This window comes from Gorilla gorilla, chromosome 21 (genome assembly GCF_029281585.2).
Source record: "Gorilla gorilla gorilla isolate KB3781 chromosome 21, NHGRI_mGorGor1-v2.1_pri, whole genome shotgun sequence".
Taxonomy (NCBI): Eukaryota; Metazoa; Chordata; class Mammalia; order Primates; family Hominidae; genus Gorilla; species Gorilla gorilla.
The window spans coordinates 75120929-75146909 of record NC_073245.2 but is presented as its reverse complement, the minus strand read 5'-3'; the positions used below and the strand labels follow the sequence as shown (position 1 = coordinate 75146909).

The following is a 25981-nucleotide window of genomic DNA, read 5'->3' as shown; positions in this document are numbered from 1 at the left end:
ATTAATCTGAAGATTTAATATATCATTTTATTGGGATGAGATCATAGTCTTTACACAAATGCTATGTAAACAAGTTACTGAATATTTTTCATCTCGTGGAGTTGTACACAACCTTTTATATATACACACCCTACCTTCTCTCAAATGCTGGGCTTACAGGTTTATTAGCTAGGGCCTTTTGAGGTATGCTGTCAGGCGACAGCCCGATGAGGGTGCTCGCTGGCAGGGCCCGCGCGTCCAGTCGGCAGCCGAGGGGCAGCCCGGGGGCGCTCCCTCTCCTGGACGTCACCCGCCTGCCACACCCCCGCTCCTTCATGACCGCCCACTGCGCTTCAGGCGTCCTTGTCACTTGCTTCCTCACGTTGAATTTTATGAGCTTCTAGAGCCTGATTTTTCCCCGACCCCTCCTAACACGGCTCCTTGGCAGGCTGAGGTGTCGCAGATCCCCGGTGTCCCCTGGGCCCCAATGGCACCTGGAAGCCCAGGATCTCCGGGAGGCCCAGGCTCGCCGGGAGCACCGTCCTGGCCGTCCTTGCTGGTGCCGGGCACGCCTTGGGGTCCTTGGGACAGAGCAGAAGGGTGAGTTCAGCTGCAGCCCGGACTGAAAGCAGGGGGACTTGACGTCCAGCTGCGGGCAAGCCCTGCTCTTCCATCAGCTCACTCTTCACTTGGGGAGAGGCCACAGGGGGTGGGGAGGCCGAGGGAACAGGGCACACAAAGGCTCTCCGCGGGGCTGGCGGTCGGGAGTGTCCGGAGAAGGCCAGGCGCGGCCAGCCCCAGGCAGGGGTGCAGAGCCGTCCTGAGGACACCCGCGCTCTGACTTATGCGGGTTTGGTGGGGGCTGTGTGAGTAAGGAGTGGATTTGGAGTGAGCAGGGGGCCCGGAGTGGGGGGTTGTGGGGGGGCTTTGGTGAGTGTTGACAGTGGAAGCATGGGGGGAGGCCTGGGTGTGAGGGAAGAGGGAGTCAGCGCCTAAGAGGGGGTCAGAGCCCTTCACTGAGATGAGGTGACAAAGTCCAGAATGGTGCGGGCATGGTGCGGCCGGGAGGCTGCTGTCCACCAGCAAGCGCAACACAGACACTGTTCAGAGCCACAGGTGGAGAGACGTGGCTGGGGCCTGGGACCCCTGTGCATTTGGACACCAGGTAGAGGCAGAGCTAGGTCAGCAAAGGAGAGTCCAGGAGCATGGGGCACCCAGAGAGCAGTGTGCGTGCGTGGAGGGGAGGAGGGGAGAGGGCTCCAGGGCACTCAGACAGCAGCGTGCGTGCATGGAGGGGAGGAGAGGGCGCCAGGGCACCCAGGGAGAGGTGGGGTGGGTGGAGGAGAGGAGAGGGCTCCAGGGCATCCAGAGAGCAGTGTGAGTGCGTGGAGAAGAGGAGAGGAGAGGGCTCCGGGGCACCCAGGCAGAGGTGGGAGCGGGTGCCTTCTCGAAGACTGTTCGGGATCCTTCTCATCTGGACACACACATCCTTGGAGTCTAAGGCCTCCTGGTTTTGAGAAGGCACCAGGCTAAGACAGGGGCGGGCAGGGGATGGCCTTTGCCAAGGATCCTGGCGCTGCCTCCCTCCGTGACAAAGCATTTATTTTTGTCATTAGAAATGGAAATACTCAATGTAAGCACAGGTCAATTAAGAGAAAATTCTGTTATACTTTAACTGAAATAGATACTGAGTAGCTTAAACAGAATCTAACCAAATTGACTTAGCTAAAATAGATCCAGGAGGATCTGCTTACTGATTAAACTTTTTTTTTTTTTTTTTGAGATGGAGTCTCGCTCTGTCGCCAGGCTGGAAGGCAGTGGCGCCATCTCGGCTCACTGCAACCTGCAACCTCCGCCTCCCGGGTTCAAGCGATTCTCCTGTCTCAGCCTCCCAAGTATCTGGGATTACAGGCGCCCGCCACCACGCCCGGCTCATTTTTGTATTTTTAACACAGATGGGGTTTTCACTGTGTTGGCCAGGCTGGTCTCAAACTGCTGACCTCAGGTTATCCGTCTGCCTCAGCCTCCCAAAGTGCTGGGATTACAGGTGTAAGCCACCGAGCCCAGCCCCGATTAAACTTTTATGTATTAAAGTGGTTATTGAGACAATTCCTAGTCTTGTCTCTAAGACTGCTTTGCCAAGAGAAGAGGAAAAGAGACCCATTCATAACCCAAGCACGCCCCACATAAAGCTACAAGATGGCGGAAGAGATGTCACCCAGTGAAGCCTTGCTGGCCGTCGACTCGTACCTTGGGGCCCCTGGTCTCCTTCAGGCCCGTCCAGCCCTGCTCCTGCCGCGCCTTTGTCTCCTCTGTCACCCTGGTTTCCTGTCACGAGGTGTGGACACAGACATATGGTTAGAGTATCTGTTGCAGCCACACCACAGTGGTGTCTGATCGACCTTTGTAACAAACAGGGTGCCAGCTTTTCACTGAAGTGGAAACATTTAGAAAAGTACAGATGTCACACGCGTAGGGCTTGACGGGGTCGGACAAGAGCGACTCACCTGTACACAGTCTTAGACTGCAGGACGGCTGCAGGTGGACGACGCACCACATAGGTGACAGTGGTCCCTTAAGAATATCATACCCGATTTTTACCACACCTTTCCCGTGTCTGGATGTATTTCACACAGATGCCCACCACGTCAGAACCACACACAAGACCCAGCACAGTTAACAGGCTGTGCAGCTCTGCAGCCATAAACCCCAGGCTCTGGCACACGGCCCAGGGGTGCAGGAGGCCGGGCTTGCGTAAGTGAACTCAGATGTTCCCACCGTGAAACCGCCCGGTGGCACAGCCGTCAGAACCTGTGCCTGCTGCTGAGCCGTGCACGGCTGAACCACCTCCCTGACCTCCGGCAGCCAATTTGAATGGGATTTTAGTTTTGTTCAAAATATTTATGCCTATTAAGCAGTTGAGTATTTATTAATATTTTGTAATCATGTTTTAAATGATTTTCCACCCATGGGTCACCTAAGGGCATTTTCACATCCCTCTAATGGCATCATTCAAATCTTACATCTGTGTTTTGCCCGGCTAATTTTGTATTTTTAGTAGAGGCGGGGTTTCACCATGTTGACCAGGCTGGTCTTGAACTCCTGACTTCCAGTAATCCACCTGCCTCGTCCTCCCAACGTGCTGGGATTACAGGCATGAGCCACCACACCCGGCCATTCCTCATTTTTTTTTTCTTTTATGGAGATGGAGTCTCGCTCTGTCGCCCAAGCTGGAGTGCAATGGTGCGATCTCAGCTCACTGCAACCTCTGCCTTCAGGGTTCAAGGGATTCTCCTGCCTCAGCCTCCTGAGTAGCTGGGATTACAGGCGTGTGCCACCATGCCCAGCTAATTTTTGTATTTTTAGTAGAGACGGGGTTTCACCATGTTGGTCAGGCTGGTCTCGAACTCCCGACCTCGTGATCTGCCCACCTCAGCCCCCCAAAGTGTTGGGATTACAGGCGTAAGCCACCGCGCCCAGCCTTCGTCACATTTTTAATCAATCCCTCCCTGCCAAATATTGTTCTAATGGTATTTGAGAAAAACATCACATTTTAAAAATGTTCCAGTTCCCACAGGATTACCAAGGAGTTAACTGTGCTAGGCCCCAAAACATGAGAGGCCCCCACGTTCCAGGGGTTACCACTGAGGGCGCATGGCAGGCACCAGAAGCAGCGCCTACTAACAAGTCAGTCTCAGGGATTTTTACAGCAGGGTGACCGTGTCATGGGGTCAAACACTCACCTCTGGGCCCGGGGTCTCCCAGCTCCCCAGTGGGACCGCGGTATCCGGGGGGTCCTCGAGCGCCAGGGTGACCAATGGAGCCTGGGGGTCCTGGGGGCCCAGGGGGGCCAGCTGGACCGGGCCGGCCAATGGACCCGGGTGCCAAAGGCTTCCTTAGGTGCGCGGCTAACTGTGCAATTTGTTCTTTGGGAAAACAAGGGTGCAGGCGTTTACTCGAGAGAGGATCATCAAAAGTATTGTTATGTAAAGCATAAAATATCTACACGGTGCTGTCTTCCAGAAGGAAGTTTTCCTTCTGATTGATGGAAAATGGTTTAACTGCTTTGGGGTGATGAACGCTGGAGCTAGAAAGGACCCCCAACCCCTTGGAGCCTGAGAAGCCTGAGAGTGGGAAGGTGAAGGAAGTGCCCTTGGGGGTGTTTAGGGACCTGCCCTGCCAGCCACAGGGGCACACTCCGCTGTCCTTGTACCCATCGCATTCGGCAGGCTTTAGGGCGTCTGCTGCGTGCTGGGAATCTGGTTGAATCCGGGGCGGGAGAGTGGACCATCCTCTAGTGCAGAGGACAGGCAGACGCCAAGGCGGACGTGGACCCCCAAGGGCTAACAGGCGGGGTGAGTGCTAGGGGCTCACTTTGGCTGGAAAGCAGTGGCGCGAAGGCTGTGTGTGTAGCCCCAGGCACGGGACCCCCAGGCGGGGATGGGCCCCGCTGCAGCCGGTGCGGGTGGCTGACTTACCGCTGATCATCCCCCCACACAGCTCCCTGATGCGCTGCTCGCTGGCCTCCTTCCCCTGGAATTCACCCCACACATTCGTCAGCATGGGGGCGGCAGCCTCGGTGAGGCATTCCCACCGTCACCCCGCAAAGTAACTTCCTTCCGGAAAAAACACGATCTCAACCCTGTGAAAGCTGGAAAAGCCGGAAAAGCGACGTACCGGAACTCCCGGCTTCCCCGTGATGCCAGGAACACCCGGGACGCCCTGCAGGCCCAGAGGACCGGGGGGCCCGGGGACACCCTGAACACCGCTGGTGCCGTTGGGACCCTGGGTGCCTTTGGGGCCCAGCTCCCCTCGACTGCCAGACTGCAGAGAAACAGAGGAAGGTGGGTCAGGGGCGAGCCCAGGAGCCCAGAGCCACCCCGACGTGCTCTTTCCCGGCCGGCACGGAGCCGTCTTGCCCAGCCTTGACCAGAGCAAGCTTTTTTACATCTCGGATCTGGGCAGTGCCCTGCAGGGCTGCCTGGTTGCCCAGAGGTGGGCAGGAAGCCAGCAGGCGCCCATGGATGGTGTCATCGGAATAGTCGCCGGGCACTCACCTCTCCTTTGGGTCCGACCAGGCCGCTGGGACCCTGTGAAGAGAAAAGTTGTGTGTTTGAACTAAGTGTGTATTGTTGGGTGGGTGGGAAGTAGCCAGTTGAGGATAAAATAAATCAAATCATCCACACACCTGCTATTAGACGACATCCAAATATTGACAGTGGTTCCTTCCGTTCTTCTATATACATTTTTTGTATTTCTGTGATTGCACTGATTGATTGAAGCTTTTTAAAAACTTACTTTCCCGGGAAGAGTAACTTTGTTAGCTGCACGGTGCATTCTCTTACACACGCTTACTTCGTTTCCATTCCTTTTTCTTACTAACACGCCTAATGCTGGGCTGAACCTCTCTGCCCTAAAACCCTGGAACCCCCTCCAGCTGGGTCCTCAGGAATGACTGGCCCCAGGTGCGTCAACACACAGTCAGCCGGGTTAATGTCTCCTCCAAAACACGTGCTGCAATTGAACGGCCACTGCACTGCAATGCTATTAAGAGGTGATTAGGTTTGAGAGCTCGGCTCTCCGGAGTAAACTAACACCGTTGTCTCCGCAGTGGGTTCCTCATGAAAAGGATGGGTTGGGCCCCTTCCCTCTCTCTGGCACCTCCTCTTGGCCCTTCTGCCTTCCACCATGGAATGACGCAGTGGGGAGGCCCTCGATGGATGCACCCTCAGTCTTGGGCTTCCCAGCCTCCAGAACTAGGAGCCACATGGATCTCTTTTCCTTGTAAACTACCCAAGCTGTGGTGTTCTGTTACAGCTGCAGAAAACAGACTGACACAGTCTAACCGCACAGCAGAGGGACCGACCGGGCCCGGACAGCATGCTCCGCTGAGGCCAGGAGGGTAGGGGGTCACCTCACACAGCCCGACCGTGCGAGTAGCTGAGAGCAAAGCCTTAGGTTTTCCGCCTGCAAGGGGCTCTGCCCCTCACCCCACCAGCAACAGTGGCCAGGTAGGGCAGCTTCTGGGATTTCCAGGGTCCATTTGTCAGTGTTGTCTAAGAATTCACTAAATGGGCTGGGCGCGGTGGCTCACGCCTGTAATCCCAGCACTTTGGGAGGCCAAGGCGAGCGGATCACAAGGTCAGGAGCTTGAGACCAGCCCGGCCAACATGGTGAAACCCCATCTCTACTAAATACAAAAATTAGCCGGGTGTGATGATAGACACCTGTAATCCCAGCTACTCGGGAGGCTGAGGCAGGAGAATCGCTTGAACGCAGGAGGCAGAGATTGCAGTGAGCTGAGATCACACCACCGCACTCCAGCCTGGGGACAGAGCAAGACTCCGTCTCAAAAAAAAATAAAGAATTCACTAAATGAAACACATACAACTGAGGTCTTTTGTCCCCAGGCATAAAAAGTTTACACTGGGCTGCGGGGGTCTGCCAGAGACTGGGGTCCCTGGGGCTAGGCTGTTTCTATTTCACCCAGACACAAAGGAAAGACTTAATCATAGATGAAACCCCCCCTCGGGAAAGCCAGAAAGGCTGTCCTTCCCTCGGACTCAACGACTGCTCTGTTTGTTACCTCCAGAAGCAGAAATGTGTCTATCAGGGGACTCAAACAAGAACGTAATTTGATGCTTCACCTGAGTTTTAGGCCTGTGGAAGTGGAGTTTTCTTCAGTTAAAAACCAGCTGTGGGCCTGACACGGCGGCTCACGCTTGTAATCCCAGCACTTTGGGAGGCTGAGGCAGGCGGATCACCTGAGGTCAGGAGTTTGAGACCAGCCTGGCCGACATGGTGAAACCCCGTTTCTACTAAAAATACAAAAATTAGGCCAGGGGCGGTGGCTCGTACCTGTAATCCCAGCACTTAGGGAGGCCGAGGCGGGCAGATTGCCTGAGGTCGGGAATTCGAGACCAGCCTGGCCAGCATGGTGAAACCTTGTCTCTACTAAAAATACAAACATTAGCTGGGCATGGTGGCGGGCGCCTGTAATCGCAGCTATTCAGGAAGCTGAGGCAGGAGAATCGCTTGAACTGGGAAGGTTGCAGGGAGCCGAGATGGCGTCACTGCACTCCAGCCTGGGCGAAAGAGCGAGACTCCATCTCAAAAACAAACAAACAAACAAAACCCCCCAAAACACAACAAATGAGTCGACTGTGGGAGGGCCTATAATCCTGGCTACTCAGGAGGCTGAGGCAGGAAACTCGCTTGAACCCAGGAGGCAGAGGCTGCAGTGAGCCGAGATCGCGCCACTGTGCTCCAGCCTGGGCAACAGAGCAAAACTTCGTCTCAAAAAAAAACCCCGGCCAGGCGCAGTGGCTCACGCCTGTAATCCCAGCACTTTGGGAGGCCGAGGCGGGAGGATCACGAGGTCAGGAGATGGAGACCATCCTGGCTAACACGGTGAAACCCCGTCTCTACTAAAAATACAAAAAATTAGCCGGGCATGGTGGCGGGTGCCTGTAGTCCCAGGTACTCGGGAGGCTGAGGCAGGAGAATGGCATCAACCCGGGAGGCGGGGGTTGCAGTGAGCCGAGATCGCACCACTGCACTCCAGCCTGGGTGACAGAGTGAGACTCGTCTCAAAACAAAAAACAACCCCAAAAAACCAAAACCAAAAAAACAAAAACACAGCTGTGACTGCTTCATGCAGGTGCCACTCCACGGGGCAGAGTGCGGGAGCCCACACGTCCGAGCACCGGGTCAGGTCAGACTCCAGAGCCGCTGAGTTTCCCTGCCAGGCCCTGCCCACTTGCTAAGGGATGGCCAGTGGCCAAGGCCTCTGCCCGACCCTGCTCCATCCCCACGCTGCCCAGCAGAGCTGCCGATCTTCCACCGGGAGCTGCAGATTTTGACCCTGTCCCCAGGACTGTTCCCCAGCCACAGTGGCGACCTCGCTCCCAGCTGTTGGTAACAGTGAGCTACCAACTGTTGGTAACAGTGAGTAACTAATTACTCACCAGTTCTCCTTTATCCCCAGGAAGACCGTCGGAACCTGCAATACCCTGAAAACGATACACCCCAAAGTTAAAAGAGCTGTTCATGCATGAGTAGGGACTTCATGCCTTAAAGTCCCTGCTCTCAAGCCTCCGTAGGTGTAATGTTCATCTTAAGGTCGAGGCCAAAAGCCCAGGCCCCAGGGCTGCCTTTTAACCCGCTCCAAACGCAGCCCAGGACCCTGCCTTGGGAGACCTGCAGGCAGGGGTGGGGCCAAAAAATGGAAGACATTTGTTTGCATAATGAGGCTTTTCTGCCAAGCAGAACCTGGGGTGGGGGTTCGATGGCTGCAGGCCCTCCAGCCGTATGGAAAGGCCTTGTGCCTATAAGTGAGAGCAGGCACTGCAAGAGGGCAGGGCAGCCAGACCATGGCCCCACCCACCCAGAGCAGGCACTGCAGGAGGGTAGGGCAGCCACGACCATGGCCCCACCCACCCTGACACTTTTCCAAAAAGAAGAGTGCTTCGAAGAGCAGAAATGCATTTCAAATCTGCCTGCAAAACACACACGCAGAGCCTAGCCCCTGCCCTCTGTCAGTTCTCCAGAAGGACAGCAGGACACACCTCTGTCCCTTTGAGAGTTCCCATTGGTGCCTCCTGGACTAGAAGCAGCTTCTGTTGCACCCAGAGCCATGCAGGGAAACTCTGGCCAGCTGTTTGCACCCAGGAAGGCAGCAGGGGATGCCGGGGCGTGCCTGGGGGCTGGGTGCCCAGAGCTGCCGTCTCTGTGCTAAGCAGGAGGGGCAGGAGCCAGAAAGGGCGACCGACGGACACGGCAAGAGGAGAAAGGAGGCTCAGCGTCCTGAAAACACAGCCAGGGCCAGAGCCGGGACAGGAGGGGCCTTGGAGAAGCTGTGCAGCTTTGCCTTCATTCCTTTTGCCTCAGCCTGTGCCCAGCTCACCTGGTCTCCCTTAGGGCCTGCGACACCTCCCGGACCCTGGGTGTGGAGAGAAGGCTCTGGATTAGAGGAGTGGCAGGAATCCCTAAAGTGAGCCTGCCCTGGGCCCAGGAATGGTAAACACCTCCCCACATCTCCATCTGTGCTGCACAAAGGGCTTCTGTGAACACCGGCTCCCAGACACAGGCCCAAAGGCCAAGCTCCCGTTCACAGCCTCTGGGCCCGACGGCTCTGTCCAGCCTCCCCTTGTGGGTAGTGAAGTCCCGTTAGGTTTGCACTGTTTGTAACACCCGTGAATTCGTGCGGGTGTTTCTGCACAATTGCAGGATAATTCCGTCACAGTAGAGTCAAAGATGCAAAAGCTCATCTAATCACCTTCCCCCGGCATTGTGAAATGAGGACATGTCTGGGAGTTGCTATGAATCCCTTTAAAAAATGTCCATTTGCTCACATGGCTGCATAAGTGAGAACTGGCCCAAAGGGCAGAAAAGCAGGAGACTTTCCCGTGAGTTTAAAGTGAAAGGGAAATTCAGCCACCAGGCCCCACCCACACCTGGGACAGGCGCAGTGCCCGCAGGGCGGCTGCCAGCCCTGCCATCTCTTGGAGGCCCTGAGGTTGCTGGCATGGCCCCCACCTCTGGAATGTCCTGCCTGGAGGCCAACAAACAGCCCGCTATCCCCCATGGGGTGGTGGTGTCCACAGCCCCGGCCATCACCCTGGAATGACCATCACCCTGGAATGACGGGGCTTCTGCAGCCATGTCCTGGAGGCTTCTCGGGATTGACATCTAAAAAGGGGTCTGTCTGCCCAGCAGAGGCGGCCACAGCAGGCACACGAGGTCCCCAAGGACCTGCTGGAGCGTGGCTGGGGCCCAGGCCAGACCAACAGGCTCCTTCCAGTGAGCTGGGGCCCTGGGTAGGCCGTGCCCCGCTTCTGCCCGGACCCCCAAGGAGCTAACGCTGCAGCTGCTGCAAGACCAGCAGGAAAAAGTCTTGACCAGGTAGAAGCTGTGACCGTTACAGTCACTTGGGACATGGTGTTCAAGCCTATTTTATAGCAATGTGATCCTCTGTGGTGGGGGGTGGGGGACTGTGGTGGGGGGTGGGGGACTGTGGTGGGGGTGGGGGACTGTGGTGGGGGGTGGAACACTGTGGTGGGGGGTGGGGGAGTGTGGTGGGGGTGGGGGACTGTGGTGGGGGGTGGGGGAGTGTGGTGGGGGTGGGGGACTGTGGTGGGGGGTGGAACACTGTGGTGGGGGGTGGGGGAGTGTGGTGGGGGGTGGGGGACTGTGGTGGGGGGTGGAACACTGTGGTGGGGGGTGGGGGAGTGTGGTGGGGGGTGGGGGAGTGTGGTGGGGGGTGGGGGACTGTGGTGGGGGTGGGGGACTGTGGTGGGGGTGGGGGACTGTGGTGGGGGTGGGGGACTGTGGTGGGGGTGGGGGACTGTGGTGGGGGTGGGGGACTGTGGTGGGGGTGGGGGAGTGTGGTGGGGGTGGGGGAGTGTGGTGGGGGGTGGGGGACTGTGGTGGGGGGTGGGGGACTGTGGTGGGGGTGGGGGACTGTGGTGGGGGTGGGGGACTGTGGTGGGGGTGGAACACTGTGGTGGGGGTGGGGGACTGTGGTGGGGGTGGGGGACTGTGGTGGGGGTGGGGGACTGTGGTGGGGGGTGGGGGACTGTGGTGGGGGTGGGGGACTGTGGTGGGGGTGGGGGACTGTGGTGGGGGTGGGGGAGTGTGGTGGGGGTGGGGGAGTGTGGTGGGGGTGGGGGACTGTGGTGGGGGGTGGGGGACTGTGGTGGGGGGTGGGGGACTGTGGTGGGGGTGGGGGACTGTGGTGGGGGGTGGGGGACTGTGGTGGGGGGTGGGGGACTGTGGTGGGGGTGGGGGACTGTGGTGGGGGTGGGGGAGTGTGGTGGGGGGTGGGGGACTGTGGTACAGGGGTAGAGGGAGTGCAGGGGAGCTTCCTGCTGAGAGGGCCACTTACCCGGTCGCCCACGTCACCTCGGAGGCCCTGGGGGCCTGGAAGGCCGGGGTCTCCCATGCTGCCCTTCCGGCCCTGGGGAAGGAGGTCCTGGCTCGTTAGTGCCCATACCCTGTCGGGTCTGGCCCGTCTGGGTGTGCCTCCCCCCGTGCCAGGCCCTTGCCCCAACCTCACCCACCTGGAAGCCTCGGACACCAGGGGCTCCAGGAGGGCCTTGTGGGCCGAGGGCCCCCTGGAAGACAAAGGTGAGGTGTGAGCGGATGTCTCAGGGTTCGAGGAGTCCCCAAGAGGCCCCAGGGAGCCTGGCTCAGCCTTCCCCCAGAGTGGGTGGACACAGGAGCCGGTTCTAAGCCACCTGGCTGGGTTGCTGGGGACAGAGGCAGGGCTACCTCCCAGGGCAGTTTAGGGGGTCTCAGAACTCAGGCATGCCCTGGACCCAATTTGTCAGGCCAGACACCCTGGCCTGGCACCCATGCCCATGGCTCCCCCCACCAGGGCCCTGTGGCTGGTGCTGTCATTATCTCAGTCTATGGGGGCACAAGGCTGGGATCAGCATAGAAGGCTTGAAAACAGGGCAGCTCCGGCCTGGCCCCGACCGTCTCCCAGCGGCTGAGGGACAAGAAGGAAACAGGGCAGCTCCGGCCTGGCCCCGACCGCCTCCCAGCGGGTGAGGGACAAGAAGGAAACAGGGCAGCTCTGGCCTGGCCCCAACCATCTCCCAGCGGGTGAGGGACAAGAAGGTGGGGCCCCACACCTCCTGGCATCCTAGGCTTTTGTGGGCCTGGCCCATCAAGGCAACCAAATGCCACCCCGGCCTGCTCAGAAACTGGGGCCACGTGCCAATGGCTCAGTGCTAACCCCCGACCCCGGGCCATGTCCCTGCACTCACCGCTGAGCCCCGGTGGCCAGCCTCACCGCGCTCCCCAGGCATGCCAGCATCTCCCTACAGGGAAAGGAAGGAGGGTGTCAGGGCAGGGTCTGCACACAGGCTGGATGGGGAGGGGTCTGGGGCGCCGCAGATACTCACAGGGACGCCTGGTTCTCCAGACGGGCCGGCCTCACCCAGCTCCCCAGCTCTGCCCTGTAGAGGAAGGAGAGCTGTGGGTGCCTGCCTACACCTGCACTGGGGCCAGGTCGCTGGCCCCCCGGCCCCTTGCCTCCCGGCCCCTCGCCTCCCCTCCGAGAGAAAGCGGCTGCAGCCACATACCCGTTCTCCCTTCTCGCCTTTGGACCCCGCTCGTCCGGGGAGGCCCTGCCAGGAGAGAGCTTGCGGTCAGGGCTGCCAGTCACATTGCACGCAGGCAGCAGCACCCAGGGGCGTGCACGCAGGCAGGATGCAAGGGCCAGAGTGAGTGCACCCAAAGGCAGGGCTGACTTCTCCCAGCCTTGTGGACCTGAGGTGCGGCTTTGACAGCTTCCCTGGCCTTGGATGCAGGAGCCCCTACTCAGAGCCCATGGGGGTGATGACCGCACGGCATCCAGGGATGGCCATCAACATGTTCACACATGTCCCACGTACACACGAATAAGCACACACATGCAAACACACAGGCAACCGTCCACAGCACCCACTGGGCAGCAGGGGTTGTGCCAGGCCCTGATGGACCCAGGCCCCAGAACCCCTCACAGGGAGTCGGCCCTACAGCGACCAACCCACCCAGCCCAACATGGGCCACTGGGCAGGCAGAAGCTGTGGCGCCCCAGGCTGGCCCCACCCGCCAGGCACTCACCGGCAGCCCGTTGGGGCCCTTCTCTCCCGGAGCACCGTTGCGACCAGCCTCTCCCTGTGAGGACAGAGATTGGGGTGCGGAAGGGGAGGCTGAGGCCTCGGGAGGCTGAACTCCCCTCCAGCCCCCTCCCTCCCGTCACACCCTGAGCCCCATGCCAACCTTCTGGCCATCGAGTCCTGGCACGCCATTCTGGCCGTCCTTGCCCGGCATGCCCTGGGGACAAGGGATGCGTAAGGCCCGTTGGGCAGCGGCCCCCCTCCCTCCCTCTACAGTCCCACCTTGAGGGCAGCCTCCTTCCCCATCAACCTAAAACTGTGTCTGCCCCCACACCCTGGCAGTTATCTGGTTTCATGACTAAGGTGGCCGTGTGGCAACCAGTGCTGCCTCGGTGACCACACAGCCGAGGGGTGTGGGTGGGTGGCAGAGGCGGTGCTGATGCAGTGCTGACGCCCGAGGCCTCGTCCACCAGGCACATTATGGTGCCCTAAAGAAGTTTGGTTCTGGCCCATTTTACGGTGGGGAAACTGAGGCTTGGGAGCCAGGCCTTAGGCCAGGCCTGCCTCGTCCACCCTGGACTGGTTTTGGAATCAGGACACAGCCAACTGCTGGGTGTCCCAAGACAGGGCACTACTCCGGGGAGGAGGCAACACGAGGGGCTAGAAGGGAGCTCAGGTCTGGGCTGAGGGTGGGCACCCAGCAGGAAGGAAGGTGCCCGCATGGGTGCCCGGGACCCCGGGAGTGCCCACCTCTGCCCAGTGGTGCTACCCACCCACCCTTACTTCCCGTGTCCTCCATGCAGGTAAACCCAGCCTGAGGCCCCTACTCCTGCACACTCGTGAGGCTCTGGGCAAGAGAGAAATGTGTGGGGCTGCGGGGCTGTTCCATCGTTAACCCGGATTTCAAGATGGCCACAGCAGAGGGCACTGAGCTCCAGCCCTTCTGAATGCCATCTCCGCCTGTACATACCCAGGACCCGGGGGAGGAGCATTCCATGAGGAGCAGCCACGTGCACTCACCGGCTCTCCGCTTGGCCCGGCCACTCCGGGGGTTCCCTTGGGACCAGGTCTGCCCTAGAGGACACACAAGTGACAGAAGCAGTGGCAGTCTCTTCCCAGACGGCCTCACGCATTCCCCGGCCAGCTGCTCGGGGACACCAAGGAGCTATGGTGGGCAGCGGCAGGGGCCACCCCCGACCACCACCCTGGGGCCTGTGGGTGCGTGGAGAAAACTGTGTTTGGATCCACGGATGCTGCAGGACGGCATGGCGCCTCCCTGCACTCCGGCTGCCAGGGCTCGGTCGAGGGAGGTGTGGAGGCTGACCAGTCTGGGGACGGTCACTTCAGTTCCACTCCTGGAACGCTTGGCTGCCTCTGGACTTTCCTTATGTTCACTTGCTCAACCCGAGAGCCGTCTTCTCTGGGGGCAGGATCCAAGCCCTGGAGCCTGGTCCCTCCACCTGGCCCGTGGGCCGCTCTGCAGGGTGCCACAGAGCTCCCATGTGGCTCTGGGAGAACGGCTGGGGCCAGGGAGAGAGCTGGGGCCCTCCAGGGTCAGGCTCACCCCCACGCACCCCCAGGCCCACCCAGGGCAGCCCCTTGCAGTCTCACTCCCAAGTGTGTCCCCCTCCCCAGCACGAGTCAGGAGGGAAATTGGGTTCTTCCACATAACGACCCAGGGAACCAACTTCCCTCTCACTTACGAGGTCACCCTTGGGGCCGCGGAACCCTTCTGGGCCCCTGTCGCCTCGGTCACCCTGGAAAGGATGAGGTGGGGCAGGGACAGAGTTAACACCATGGAGATGGTCGGAGAGTGGGACGGGGGCCCCTCCAGGCCTGGGCGGGGGACAGCCCTCCAGGAGTGGTCAGAGAGTGGGACGGGGGCCCCTCCAGGCCTGGGCCCTCCAGGAGTGGTCAGAGATGGCTGGAGGTGCCAGAGGGACGATGGTGACCCCTCATTCCACGTCCAGAACCAGAAAGGAGGCGAATGTCTCACAAAGAATGGATTCCATTGGTAAGCACCCCCGTACCCATGCCACAAGCCCTCCCAGGGTGTCCAGGGAACAGCTCAGCCACAGAAGAGGGGCCCCAGTGGGGCTGGGGGCGTTTGAGAGGAGCAGAGGGAAAGGGGAGAGAGGTCACGAGGCATGGCGCCCACCGTCCACTGACACACTTACCGCTTTCCCAGGCGCTCCTGGGATCCCAGGCGGCCCTCGGAACCCGATGGGACCCTGCAGAGGAGAGAGGGGATCCGGGGTCCTCTTGTCTGAGGCCTGGCTGGCATCCCCCCAGTGCTCCCTCAGGGGCGGCCCAGACACAAGCAGCCCTTCCTCTAGGGCTCCCCAGCAACTTCCCCCAAGATGCCACCTAGTAGTCTCCAAATCCCTGCTTCCCCTCCTGCTCTGGCCTAAGCCACAACAGCCCTCACAGCAGCCTGGGACCGTGTGTGTGGGTGTCAGCGAGCAGAGTTCATCAGCCCTCGCCCGGGCACATGCGTGAAGAGCCCTCACAGCAGCCTGGGACCACGTGCGGGCATCAGTGAGCGCCGACTGTCAGCTCTCGCCCAGGCACATGCGAGAACAGGGGCCCAGAGCAAGGCCTGCGCCATAGCGGCGTGAAGAGCCAGGGTGCCGGCTGCTTCAGAATGTCACTCACGGGGCCCATCTGAAGTCTGGAGGTGCAGACAACCAGGCCCCCAGCCACCTGGCCGGCCCCCACTAGGGGCTGCAGGACTTACCCGGTCCCCAGGGGGCCCGAGTGGCCCTGGCAGTCCTCGTAATCCCCGGGGGCCCTGTGGGAGAGAGGCACAGATGCAGAGGCTGGGGCTGCACCTCCACCCCGGGGAGCACCCAGGGCCAAGGCCCTCGGGGTACCCCTGGGAGCCCTGGTGTCTTCCATGAGCCCTCAGCCTCAGCTCAGGTCCCCCAGAGGGAGGGGGCACCAGCCTTGAGATCAGCAGCCTTGGCAGAGGTGGGACCCCCAGCCAGGTCGCGCTCCTGTGCCTGGGTATTGGCCAAACACCCCCCAACCGGAGCTGGCCCCCTCGGGGGTAGATATGTGCAGGGCTTGATCACTCTGTGGGCTGAGTTCCCATCCCACCATCCTTACCCCTTCCTAGCCTCACCTGCAGCCCCACGCTGCCCGGGAGGCCGGCGGGCCCAGGGGGGCCAGGGTCACCCTGAAACAGAGGGGATAGGGTGGTCAGCGGCCCAGTCTGGCTCTCCTTGCACCTTTCGGTGCCTCCAGTCACCCTACTCAAGCCCAAGCAGCTGGGGGTGTTGCCCCCTTCACAGTTGGGCCTTGGAGGCTCTGTGAAGGGGACACTTGCCCACAGTTCCAGAGCAGTCCTGCGAGTCTCGGTGGCCTCGCCCTGCCGGGCCTGGGTCCGTGGTCACTGTTCCCACAAGGCCCTTCAGCCCTGTCCAGGCCCCTCCTCGTGGCCAAGCAGGGACCCCTCTGATGTGCACCTGGGGTCTCCTCATCTGATCACTCCAGCCATGCTAAAGGGCATCCCAGACCTGGTCCCCCGGCCTGCAGGTGACCATAGACAGACACCCTCCATGGACAGCGGCCACAGGTGAGGGGAGGCTACAGGCTAAAGCCAGCCATCCTCAGATGCCCCTCGCCCCGGCCACAGACACAAACCAGGGAGCTTCCACAGCGAGGCCAGGCAGGACGGCGTCTGTCCAGGGACCCTGCCTAAATCACCCAGCTCTGACCAGCCAGGCCCTGTCTGGAAGACAGGCACAGTAGGTACCAGTGCAGGTGCACCCATGAAACAATCCTTCCCCCCTGCCCGAGCCCAGCCCCCAGCCCCTCCCTCCTGCCCAAGCCCAGCCTCCAGTCCCCAGCTCCTCCCCAGCTGCTGTGTGGCAGCTTTACCTTCTCGCCGTCCTTGCCGCCTTCCCCCTGCTCGCCTTTGTAGCCAGTGGGTCCCTGCAAGCAAATGTGGGGTCACTGCCCCACCCAGACCCCCCGACACCCCCTCCCTGGCAACACTGAAGTGAGGCCTGCAAGGTCAGTCAGCCCAGGGCCCGCCACACGGCAGCGCACAGGACTGCGGGTCTGGGCCCTCATGGGGAAACTGAGGCCTGAGAGGTGCTAGGACCCACATGAGGGCGCTCTGCGGTCAGGAGCGGGCCAGGGCTGGGCTGGGGTGGGAGCTTGAGGCTAGGTCTCCCTCACAGTCTCTGATGCCTATGGCCAGTCCCAGCCTGTCCACATCAGCATGTCACTGGGGTGCTGAAGGCGGGACAAGGAGGCTGGCCTAGCTTTCTTCCTGGGGCAACCCTGGAACCAGGGTCCAGCTTTCTGGACCCGCCACCTCCACAGCCCCATGGGAGCCCAGCTGCCTCCTGCCCAGCACAGGGTGGCGCTTGGGTCCCAGTCACCTGTGACTCACCTTGAACCCTGGCATTCCAGGGGGCCCTGGGGGACCTGGCGGGCAGATACTTGGGCACTGTTGGAAAACAGAGCAGTCAGACCCCTCCCAGCCAAACAGAGCAGGATGTCCGACGCAGAGGTCAGTGCCCGCGGGACCCCAGGAGGCCACTCTGCACGGTGACGGGACCCCGGGAGGCCACTCCTCACGGTGACGGGACCCCAGGAGGCCACTCCGCATCAGTGATGGCACCCCAGGAGGCCTCTCCGCACAGATGATGGGACCCCAGGAGGCCACTCCACGTGGGTGACGGGGCCCTCTGGGTGACGGGACCCCAGGAGGCCACTCCATACAGTGACGGGACCCCAGGAGGCCACTCCGTACAGGTGACGGTACCCCAGGAGGCCACTCCGTACAGGTGATGGCACTGGGACAGGACACAGACAGGGTCTCCTTCAGCACTGGCCAAGTGCAGCAAGGGCTGCATGGAGCAGCCGGCCCCACGGCAGACACTGGGTATCAAAGCAGCCATTCAGCACAGCCCCGGCCGGCTCTGTAGGGGGCCTTGCAGCAGCCCCAGGTCGGGCCCATCCTCAGCACAGGAATGTGCTCGGCATGGGGCTTTTAGGAGGGACGCTGTGAGCCCAGGCAACAGGCCTGATGCTCAGGAAACCCAGGGCTGCTTCTAGATTATCCTACAGCTGCAATGGGCAGGCCAGGCCAAGGGTGCAGACCTGTATCTTCAGCCCCTGCCCCACTCAGCCCATGATCGGGGGCCCAACCACGCACCACATTCTGGAAGGTTCCCTAAAGCCTCCCTTCTGGGACACAGGCTGGCCAGGCACCTAGGCCCCGGGGTGGGGTGAGGAGAGAGGCTGGTAGACAGCCGTCGGTGGTCAGGTCAGAGTGGGCCGAACTTTTCCCTTCAAAACTATCAAACCTCTCTGTGGAAACAAGGCTCTGACTGCCACCACGGACGGCCAGACAGAGAGGAGAGATGGATCCGTGGCCTCCGAAGCCCATTTTCTTTCCTCTTCATTTTTTTGAGACAGGCTTGAGCTTGGCTGCTCACGCTGGAGTGCAGTGGCTTGATCACAGCACACTGCAACCTCTGCCTCCTGGGCTCAAGTGATCCTCCCACCACAGCCATCCAAGTAGCTAGGACAACAGGCACGCCACCACGTCTGGCTACTTTAACAATTTTTTGTAGAGACAAAGATCTCACTATGTTGCCCAGGCTGGTCTCAAACTCCTGAGCTTAAGCGATCCTCCTGTCTGGGCCTCCCAAAGTGCTGGGATTACAGGCCTGAGCCATTGCGCCTGATCTGAGCCTGTTTTCTTTTCAGGCAAATGACAAGGCTCAAAGATCAAGATAAAGGTGGGTCCCAGACTCCAGTTCTGTCGCCATCTGTGGCCAAGGGCGCCCTCTGCGGATGACGCAGGGGAGCTGGATGGCTCTGTGACATGATTGTGATTCATTACATTTGCACAGCTCCATGCGCCTGGCTTCGTGAGGGACAGTGCAGGTCTAGACAGTGTCGAGGAGGGTGGGAAGGGGGAGGGGGAGGTCCCAGCCAGCCTCTCTGTCAGGTTGTGCCCAAGCTGTCTGCTCTGAGCTCCTGTCCCCAGGGAGGGCTCGGGCCCTGCCTTCTTGCCAGTATGGACAAGCCCCTCTCCAGGCCAGACCCCCTTCCCCCAAGGTAGGCACCCCCCAGCACCCTTAACAAATGGCTTCAAGTGCCTACCTGAAGGTCAGTAGCGCCTTCAGGGAGGACTCCTGGGTGTCCCTAAGACAAAAAGAGACAGCTGACATTCTCCCGCCCTCCCCAGCCACCTGCAGCCACCCAACCCACCCACCCACTCTCTGACGGACCACGACCTTCCCCATCCACCAGGGGACTTGGAGACCCTTCATCCCGTCCCCCAAGTGGCCAGTGCTGGGAGCTACTGGCCCACCCACAGGGCATGTGACAATGACAGAATCCACCTGTCCTTGGGGCAGGGTGGCCATGGGGACCTGAGTCCTGACCATCCCCAAGTTGGCTGGCCTAGCCACAGCCACTGCCCCCACCATTGACTGTTCCTGGGAGTGGCCAAGTTAGGGTTAGGAGATCTCGGAGGGGCATGGAGCCTGAGGAGGGGGAACGGGGAGGGTCCAACCCAGCGTCCTAGTCCATGCCCAGCACTTCTTAGAGCCTCTGCCCAGTACTTACAGGGGGTCCGGGAGGTCCTGGGGGGCCAGGGAGGCCGGGGAGTCCAGAAGGTCCCTGGGGAGGGGGTATGACTTAGACAGAGTGGGACCAGCCCCCACCTGAGTGAGGTGCCTGGCTTCTCCCAGGGAGGTGGACACGCCCAGCTCCCGCCAGCCCCCACTCCCACGGCCTGTGCTGGTGTCTGCGTCCTGAGGTCGGGTCTGGATCATTGGCCAGGGCTTCTACCAACATCCACCAAGGTGGGGGTGGGGGAGAAAGGGAAAAGGGAGAGGGGAAGGGAGCCCCTGGCTGTTGAGTCTGGCGGTGGAGGCCACAGGTGAGCACACTCTGAGGGGGTCTGGGACAGCCACTCACCGGGGGGCCGCGGAGGCCGATCCCACCTGGGGGGCCGCTCACTCCTGCCTCTCCCTGGAGGGAAGTAAAGAGAGGTGGGGAGGTCTGCACCCGGAAGCCCCGAGGATCCCCACCCAGGGTTGGTGTGCCGCCTCCGAAGGGAGAGGGGCTCCAAGTACGGGGTGGTCAGATGGCTGCCCCTGAGAAGCCCCACCCCCAGGCACGGTTTGGAACATCCCAGCCTGGCAGGCTCTCGGGACTTGCGTGCTTGCTCAGGGCCCCAAGGGTTGTCAGTACTCACGGGGGGTCCAGGGAGGCCTTTGCCCTGCAAAGCCAAACATGGGGTCAGAGCCTGCCAGGCACAAGAAGGGCTGCGCCTCACCCCTCCCTAAGATGGCTCAGGTGGGTCCCGGGGAAAGGGCGGTTCCAGGGATGGGTGTCTGGTCCCAGCCCAGAGAGGGCACCAGGACCCCATCCAGGCACCAGCCTCCGGAGAGGCTGCAGATGAGAGGGCCAGGGATGGTCCCTGGGATTCCTGGAGGCCACCCCATTTAGACCAGACTCTCCAGCTCCCCAAACTCCCATGGAGAGGAGAGGACCACACTCCATACTCACCCCCAGCCCGGGTGGCCCCGGGGGTCCCAGACTTCCCTGTGGGAGGAAAGCAGGCGTCTAGGTTGGGCTGGGCCTCTATTTGCAAACCCAATCCCCTCCCTCTGAAGTGTGACATCACAACTCCAACTCCCAGGACAACAGGGTCCAAGTCCCCACTTCACAGAGGGGCAGGGCCTCTGAGCCCTCTTGACCTGGAGGGTCTTTGCCGTCCTGGGGAGCTGCTGGAGACAGATGGCACCAGAGTCCCAGCGCTCGCCGCAAGAAAGTGCAACTTAAGGCAGGGCTGAGAGGCACCGAAGTGACCCCGGGTGCCTGTCTCCACCAGGAAGCCCTCCCGATAACCCACCCACGGAGCCTGCTGAGTCCTCAGCCCCTGCCCACGTCAGCGAGCCCCAGAGCCTTGGGCAGCCAGGCCCTGTCTGCCCTCCACACCCTCTGGGCCCTGTCTGGCCCCTGCTGCCTGAAATGCTTCATTCCCTGGATGGCACACACCGGCCCTGTGCTAAGGCTGGAGGCCCCTCCTGAAAGCCTGGGGACCAGCCCACACCACACCTCTGGGCACCACGGACTCGGCTGCCAGCAGCTACTGTTTCCCTCCTGTTTTCAGCTCAGAATCCGCCTCATGCCTGACAAGCTCCCAAGGGTCCCAAAGGCAGGGCTGTGTCCTCGTGTCCCCAGCCCAGCCTTCCTGCCCTCTGTGATGCTTTGCACCTGGGGCCAGTGGCACCCGGGTGGCTGACAGCCACGTCTTATGAGGCCAAAGAGAGAATGCTGGCTTCGGGTTTGTACTCAGAAGCCACAAGGGGAGAAAGGCACCCTTGGGTGGTGGTGCCACTCCGTCAGGGTAAAGGATTCAGTGTCCAACAGACAGGCACAGGGGACTCTGCAGGCTGCGTGCCCGGGGGTCCCTGGTGGTGGTCTGCCCAGGGCCCTGGGGGCTTCAGGGACATTCTGAGCAGGCACCTGGGGTGGGTTCCCCCAAACCATCCCCCTTCTCCCTGCCATGGTCTGGATACCAGGACAACTCTGACCATACGTGGAGGTGAGGCAGGGAGGCAGGCACGGGGACGGGCCACTTGGCACCCTGCCCTTCTGTCCCTCCACTCCAGGCACGGGCAGGGCAGCTGTCCTTGGAACTACCAGCTCCTTGGCCTTGTGGACACAGAGCGGCCAGAGGTGGCCAGGGGACCTCACCTCTGAACCGAAGCCACTGGGTTCAGCGCAGGCACTTACCCGTTCCCCAGGGGCACCTTTGGGTCCAGGGGGTCCATCTCGCCCAGTCAGACCCTGGGGAAAGAGGCAGAGGGCGAGCTCGAGGGGCCACATGGGAAGCACATGCCACCCCCCAGGCAAAAATGGAAGCACGGACCCTCCTTTGGTGAGTCCAGAGAGGCATAGAAGACCCTTAGGTTGGCAGCCTCCTCTCTTGGCCCTGTCCACTGTCTGCCTGCTGTAGCCAGAGGCTCTGGGAGGAGGGAGGGGGCAGCCAGCGGGAAGCCAGCAACAGAGGCACCTGCTGTAGTCAGGCCTCGGGGACCAACCCAGCAGGACTGGACAGCTCACTTCTCAGGCCCGGCTTCCTCCGAACAAAACTCCAGTGGCCCTGGGGCCAGGCCTGGAGCCCATGATGACTAAGTGAGGCCAGCCTGGGGCTCACAGGGGCCGGCCAGCAGTGGGCAGAAGGTCCTGACAATGGGCACTCATTCCTGGACAAGCAAGGAGGGCTGGCGGGACTTCCGACTCCACTGGGCTGGCTCTGTCCCCTGCCAGATGCTAGTGGCGTCTGGGATGAAGGCCAAGGGACCCCTGTTGGGGACTTCTGGAGACTTCTCTCAGGACTGGGCTTCCCGCCTGAGCAGGCCCAGCTGGACAACAGCAATTAAGGCCGGACTCCTCCAGGGACCCGGAGCGGGGAGTGGGGCATGGCGGGGAAGGGCAGGCGCACTCACATCCACACCCGGCAGTCCCGGCAGCCCGGCCTCTCCTGGTTTCCCCGGCTTTCCTGGGGCCCCCTTTGGTCCCTGTGCAGGAGGAAAGGGCAGAGATGTGAAGGCGGGGTCTGGCCTGGAGCCCAGGCCTTCAGCAATGAAGCAAAATGCTTTCCACTTCCCCCCAACCCAGCCATACGGGATGGGCCCCTCTCCTGGGTCCTCCCTGCTGTCTGGCAGACCCAGCTCAGCTGGAGCACGTGTGTCCTGCTTGCCCACACCTTGCTGGCCCAGGAAGGCTGCCCGCCCCATCCCTCAGTGGCATCTGTAAGACCTTCGTCTGGTCACCTCGGCCTCCCTGGCTAAGGGCCAGCAGGCATCTCTGTCGGACCCCCAGTGGACCCAGACGGGGCTCTGAGCCCCAGGACCCTCAACCCCTGGAGCTGAAGAAGGTGGGAGGGCTCCAGGTGACCTCAGGCCTGGGGGACCCGAAGGGCTGTACCAGCCCCGGCCCCAGCCTGCCTGGCGCTGGTCCAAAGAAAGCTTCAAAGCCAGGCCCTGCCCTGAACATGCAGAGGCTGAGCCCACACACTCCCCTCCCGCCCTGCTGGCTCCAGGCCTGCTCCAAGCCCTCTGAGGCCTCCCCTCAGGCAACCCGGGCTCAGGCAGGATGAGACAGGATATCAATGACCCCTCTGTTCTGAGTTCCCCCTTTCTCTCCAGACTGGAAAAAGGCTGTCTCCCTAGCCAGGGACACTCACCGGGGACCCAGGCAGACCTGGAGGACCAGCTTCTCCCTGTGAGGAAAGACACCCACATGTAGCCCTGAAAATCAGGGGTCCCTCAAGAACCCTGCCTCGGGGAAAAGAGCAGCGCTGGCCTCCAAATCAGCCCCAGAGGCCCAGCCCCAGCAGACAAAAGGGGCCCCTGAGCCCCCGATCCCTACCTAGAGGGCACCCTCCCATGTGTGGGGCAGCACTGGGCAAAGGGGTGAACTGGACAGACTGGAAGGAGGCTGTGGCCATTGAGGCCGAGCTGGGCAGGGGGGCAGAGGGTGGGTCATGGGGGGCTCTTGGTGCAGCCCTCCACAGCCCTCCATGGGGACCACACAGCGTGGACAGGCCCTGAGGGGACCCCTGCCCTGGTGGTGGTCACATGGGGAGGTTCACCCCAGACGGTCCCTCCGAGGGAGGCACAACTGCAGAATTTCAGCCGCCTCCTCCTGCTGCTTGGCCCACACCAGTCCTGAGATACCCGTAGGGGACATCATCTCAGGACTGAGTCGGCTCCTAAGCCCCTCCATGGCTGGCTCCAGAGCCCAGCAGCCTCCAACAAGACCCCCCGCCCCCATCCACCCGAAGGACGTGCCTCTCCCCACTTCAGCCACAGAGGCCAGAACCCCGAACACAGGGGCACGGGCCCCTCAGGGGACCCAGAGACACACACCTCAGTGCCGGCATTCTGGGTGGAGGACCACCACATGACACCCTCCACCCCTACCCACCAGCAGTCCCCCCAGGGCCACCCCCATCCCGTGAAGGCACTGGCTGCCCCCTGATGTCACCCCGGCTCTGGGAGGTGGGGCCTGGTTTTCTCTCCATCAGGCTGGGGAGCTCAGGGAGGTGGGGGCCAGAGCCAGAACCCCAGAGCGCTCGGGGCCCTCCCCACCCCCAAACTCACGTCAATGCCGTCCTGGCCGGGCTTCCCGGGCGGCCCTGGGGGGCCGGGGGAGCCTGGGAGTCCCACTTTCTGAAACGGAGAAAACTCATTAAGGAGCGCAGGTGCCCCGGCGGGCCTGACCCGGCGTCCCCTCCTCCCGGGTCCCGACCGGCTCCGGGGCCTGCGACGACCGCCGCTCTCCTCGGTGCGACCCAAAGCCTCGGGCGGAGCCCGGCGCCCCCGCGCAGTGTGTCCCCCGCCTCCCTCCGGCGGCGGGAACAAAGGCCTCCTTGTGCTCCCAGAGGAGGCGGCGGCGCCGGCCGACCCGGGCCAGCGAGGACCCATCGAGGACGCGGCCGGACGGGGCTCATCCCGAGGCGCTGGCGACTCCGCGCCCCGACGGCGACACGGGCTGGGGGCGTCGAGGCTGCGCCGGGCACCCCGGAGTGGCGGGTTCGGGGCTGGGGCGGTCGCGGCTCCACGTGCAGCCTCAGAGCCCGGAGCTCGCGCTCACCTGCGCCCCGGCGGCCGCCAGGCGCTCCCCGAGCAGGAGCAGGAGCAGGAGCGGGGCGAACGCGCGCGGCCGGGCCATGGCTGAGCGGAGTCTGAGCTGCTGCGGCGGCGTCCGGGCTGGCGGCGCGCGGGCGGGCGGGCGGGCGGGCGGGGCGGGAGGTGGGCGGCCCCTTCCCCTTCCCCTTCCCGCCCCCGCCTGCACAAGCCCCCCATTCAGCCGGGCCCACCTGGGCGGGGGGGGGTTTCTACCCGCCCCGCGCCGCCGCCCAGCCCGCCTGGGTGAAAAAAAAAAAAAAGACGCCTAGCGGGCGGCGCGTTCTCTCCGACCGCGAGTTAAAATTATCCTGGGACTGGCGCGTTGCACACACGCAGCTTTGAGCAAGAGAGAAAGACGCTCTTTTCTCTCCTTGCTCCTCCACCCGAGTGAGGGGGAGGAGGCGCGCGGCGCTGAAGGGCCCCCTTCAGGGAGGGGCAGGGGAGACCCGCGAGGTTCCGAAGCCGCAGACCCCTCCCCAGGCGCCGGAGCGGACCCAGGCGACCCAAGGCCCAGGAACACCCCGGGGAGGGTGAGTCCCCGGTTCCAGGGCCCGGGCAGTGCCCAGCGCAGCCCTGGTTCCTGCTCCGGGGTCACTGTCCAGGGCTGCCTGCTGGGCTGGGAGCACCCCCACCGCGGCCCCTCACCCGTGGACCTGGACGGGCCGGGTGGTCAGGCCACGTCAGTTGCTACCGGCTAAGACCAGACTCCAAACCCAGACTCCCGGGAGAGATCGCAAAACGATGACCCTGGCCGAGGGGAAGAACCCCTCCCCGGGATCCCCGGCCTGAAGCAACTGTGCCCTGGGCAGGAACCTGAAGGCGGTGCTGGCCATGTCCATTTCCCACAAGCTCAGGGGTCGCCAGGTCCGGCCAAGCTCTGCCTCAGGCTGCCAGGGCAGTCGCTGCCCTAGGGGACTCAAAGGTTCCAGTTGCCTGTAGGCTCAATGAAGGCGCAGATGGCAGCCCCTCCCCCAGGAATCTTGAAAATTCCCGAGAAAGGCTGCCCTGGGGGTTGTAGGGGGCTGCAGGAGCTTCCTTTCGGCAGGTGGGGACTCATGAATGTTGCAATGCTGTGAGTTAGCAAGGGCAGGAGGGGATGAGAGGGGAGTGGGCGCAAAACTGCTCAGCAGGAGCACCGCACTCCGGCCGGGCGCAGTCAGCCTGGCGACAGAGGGAGGCCTCATGTCTACCAAAAATTAAAACATCGGCTGGGCATGGTGGTGCTCGCCTGTAGTCCACGCTACATGGGAGGCTGAGGCAAGAGGATCGCTTGAGCCTGTAAGGTCGGGGCTGCAGTGAGCCAAGATGGCGCCACTGCACTCCTGCCTGGGCAAGAGAGTGAGACCCTGTCTCAAAATAATAGTGTCGCTCTAATCTCTCCCGAGGTGAAGTGAGTGGAGGGAGATTCTCCCTTCACTGCTGGGTGAGCGTGGTGGCTGGGAGGGGTGTGTGTGAATTCCATCAGGCGAGGTGGGAGGAGCTAAAAAGGCCCACCTTCCTGAGGAGTCCAAGTCATCCCGGCACAGAGCTTCCTAACAGAGGACTTTTGACAACGGGGAGGGGTGGGTGGAGCAGGTCAGCCCAGACAGCAGGGGGCCTTAGGGGCTCCCAGCACCAGCCCCACCCCAAGCCCAGGGTCTGGGGGACAGGATAAGTCCTCCCTACCAGTTCCACCTGGCAAGATGACCCTGTGGCCAGCCCCCTCCTCAGTGGCTC

General features: G+C 61.9%; 1 protein-coding gene across 1 annotated transcript; it reads right to left on the bottom strand.

Annotated features, from left to right (window-relative positions):
* Position 1: 1 nt before the first annotated feature.
* On the bottom strand, positions 2–24458 carry COL9A3 (collagen type IX alpha 3 chain). Its single transcript, XM_055372600.2, has 32 exons — positions 24231–24458; positions 23738–23806; positions 22819–22854; positions 22079–22150; positions 21363–21416; positions 20130–20165; positions 19816–19839; positions 19536–19589; positions 19182–19235; positions 18714–18755; positions 16990–17046; positions 16470–16523; positions 15712–15765; positions 15325–15378; positions 14765–14818; positions 14291–14344; positions 13608–13661; positions 12751–12804; positions 12592–12645; positions 12069–12113; positions 11889–11942; positions 11751–11804; positions 11040–11093; positions 10865–10936; positions 8885–8920; positions 7947–7991; positions 5037–5069; positions 4657–4803; positions 4458–4512; positions 3723–3905; positions 2230–2307; positions 2–560 (listed from the first exon to the last, which is right to left on the bottom strand). Exons 1-32 carry the CDS (start codon positions 24306–24308, stop codon positions 370–372), a joined length of 2055 nt encoding a protein of 684 aa, XP_055228575.1. The 5' UTR covers positions 24309–24458; the 3' UTR covers positions 2–369.
* Between the last annotated feature and the right edge of the window lie 1523 nt (positions 24459–25981).

Bases quoted from the DNA above. Each gene is read 5' to 3' on its own strand.
- COL9A3 (XM_055372600.2), bottom strand. From the start codon at position 24,308: ATGGCCCGGCCGCGCGCGTTCGCCCCGCTCCTGCTCCTGCTCCTGCTC. The intron at 15,766-16,469 runs GTAAAGCTGCCA...CCTCTGTTTCAG, and splicing joins GCGGCAAGGACGGCGAGAAG to GGTGACCCTGGCCCCCCTGG. The intron at 3,906-4,457 runs GTAAGTCAGCCA...GTTTTCCCAAAG, and splicing joins GTGTGGGGGGATGATCAGCG to AACAAATTGCACAGTTAGCC.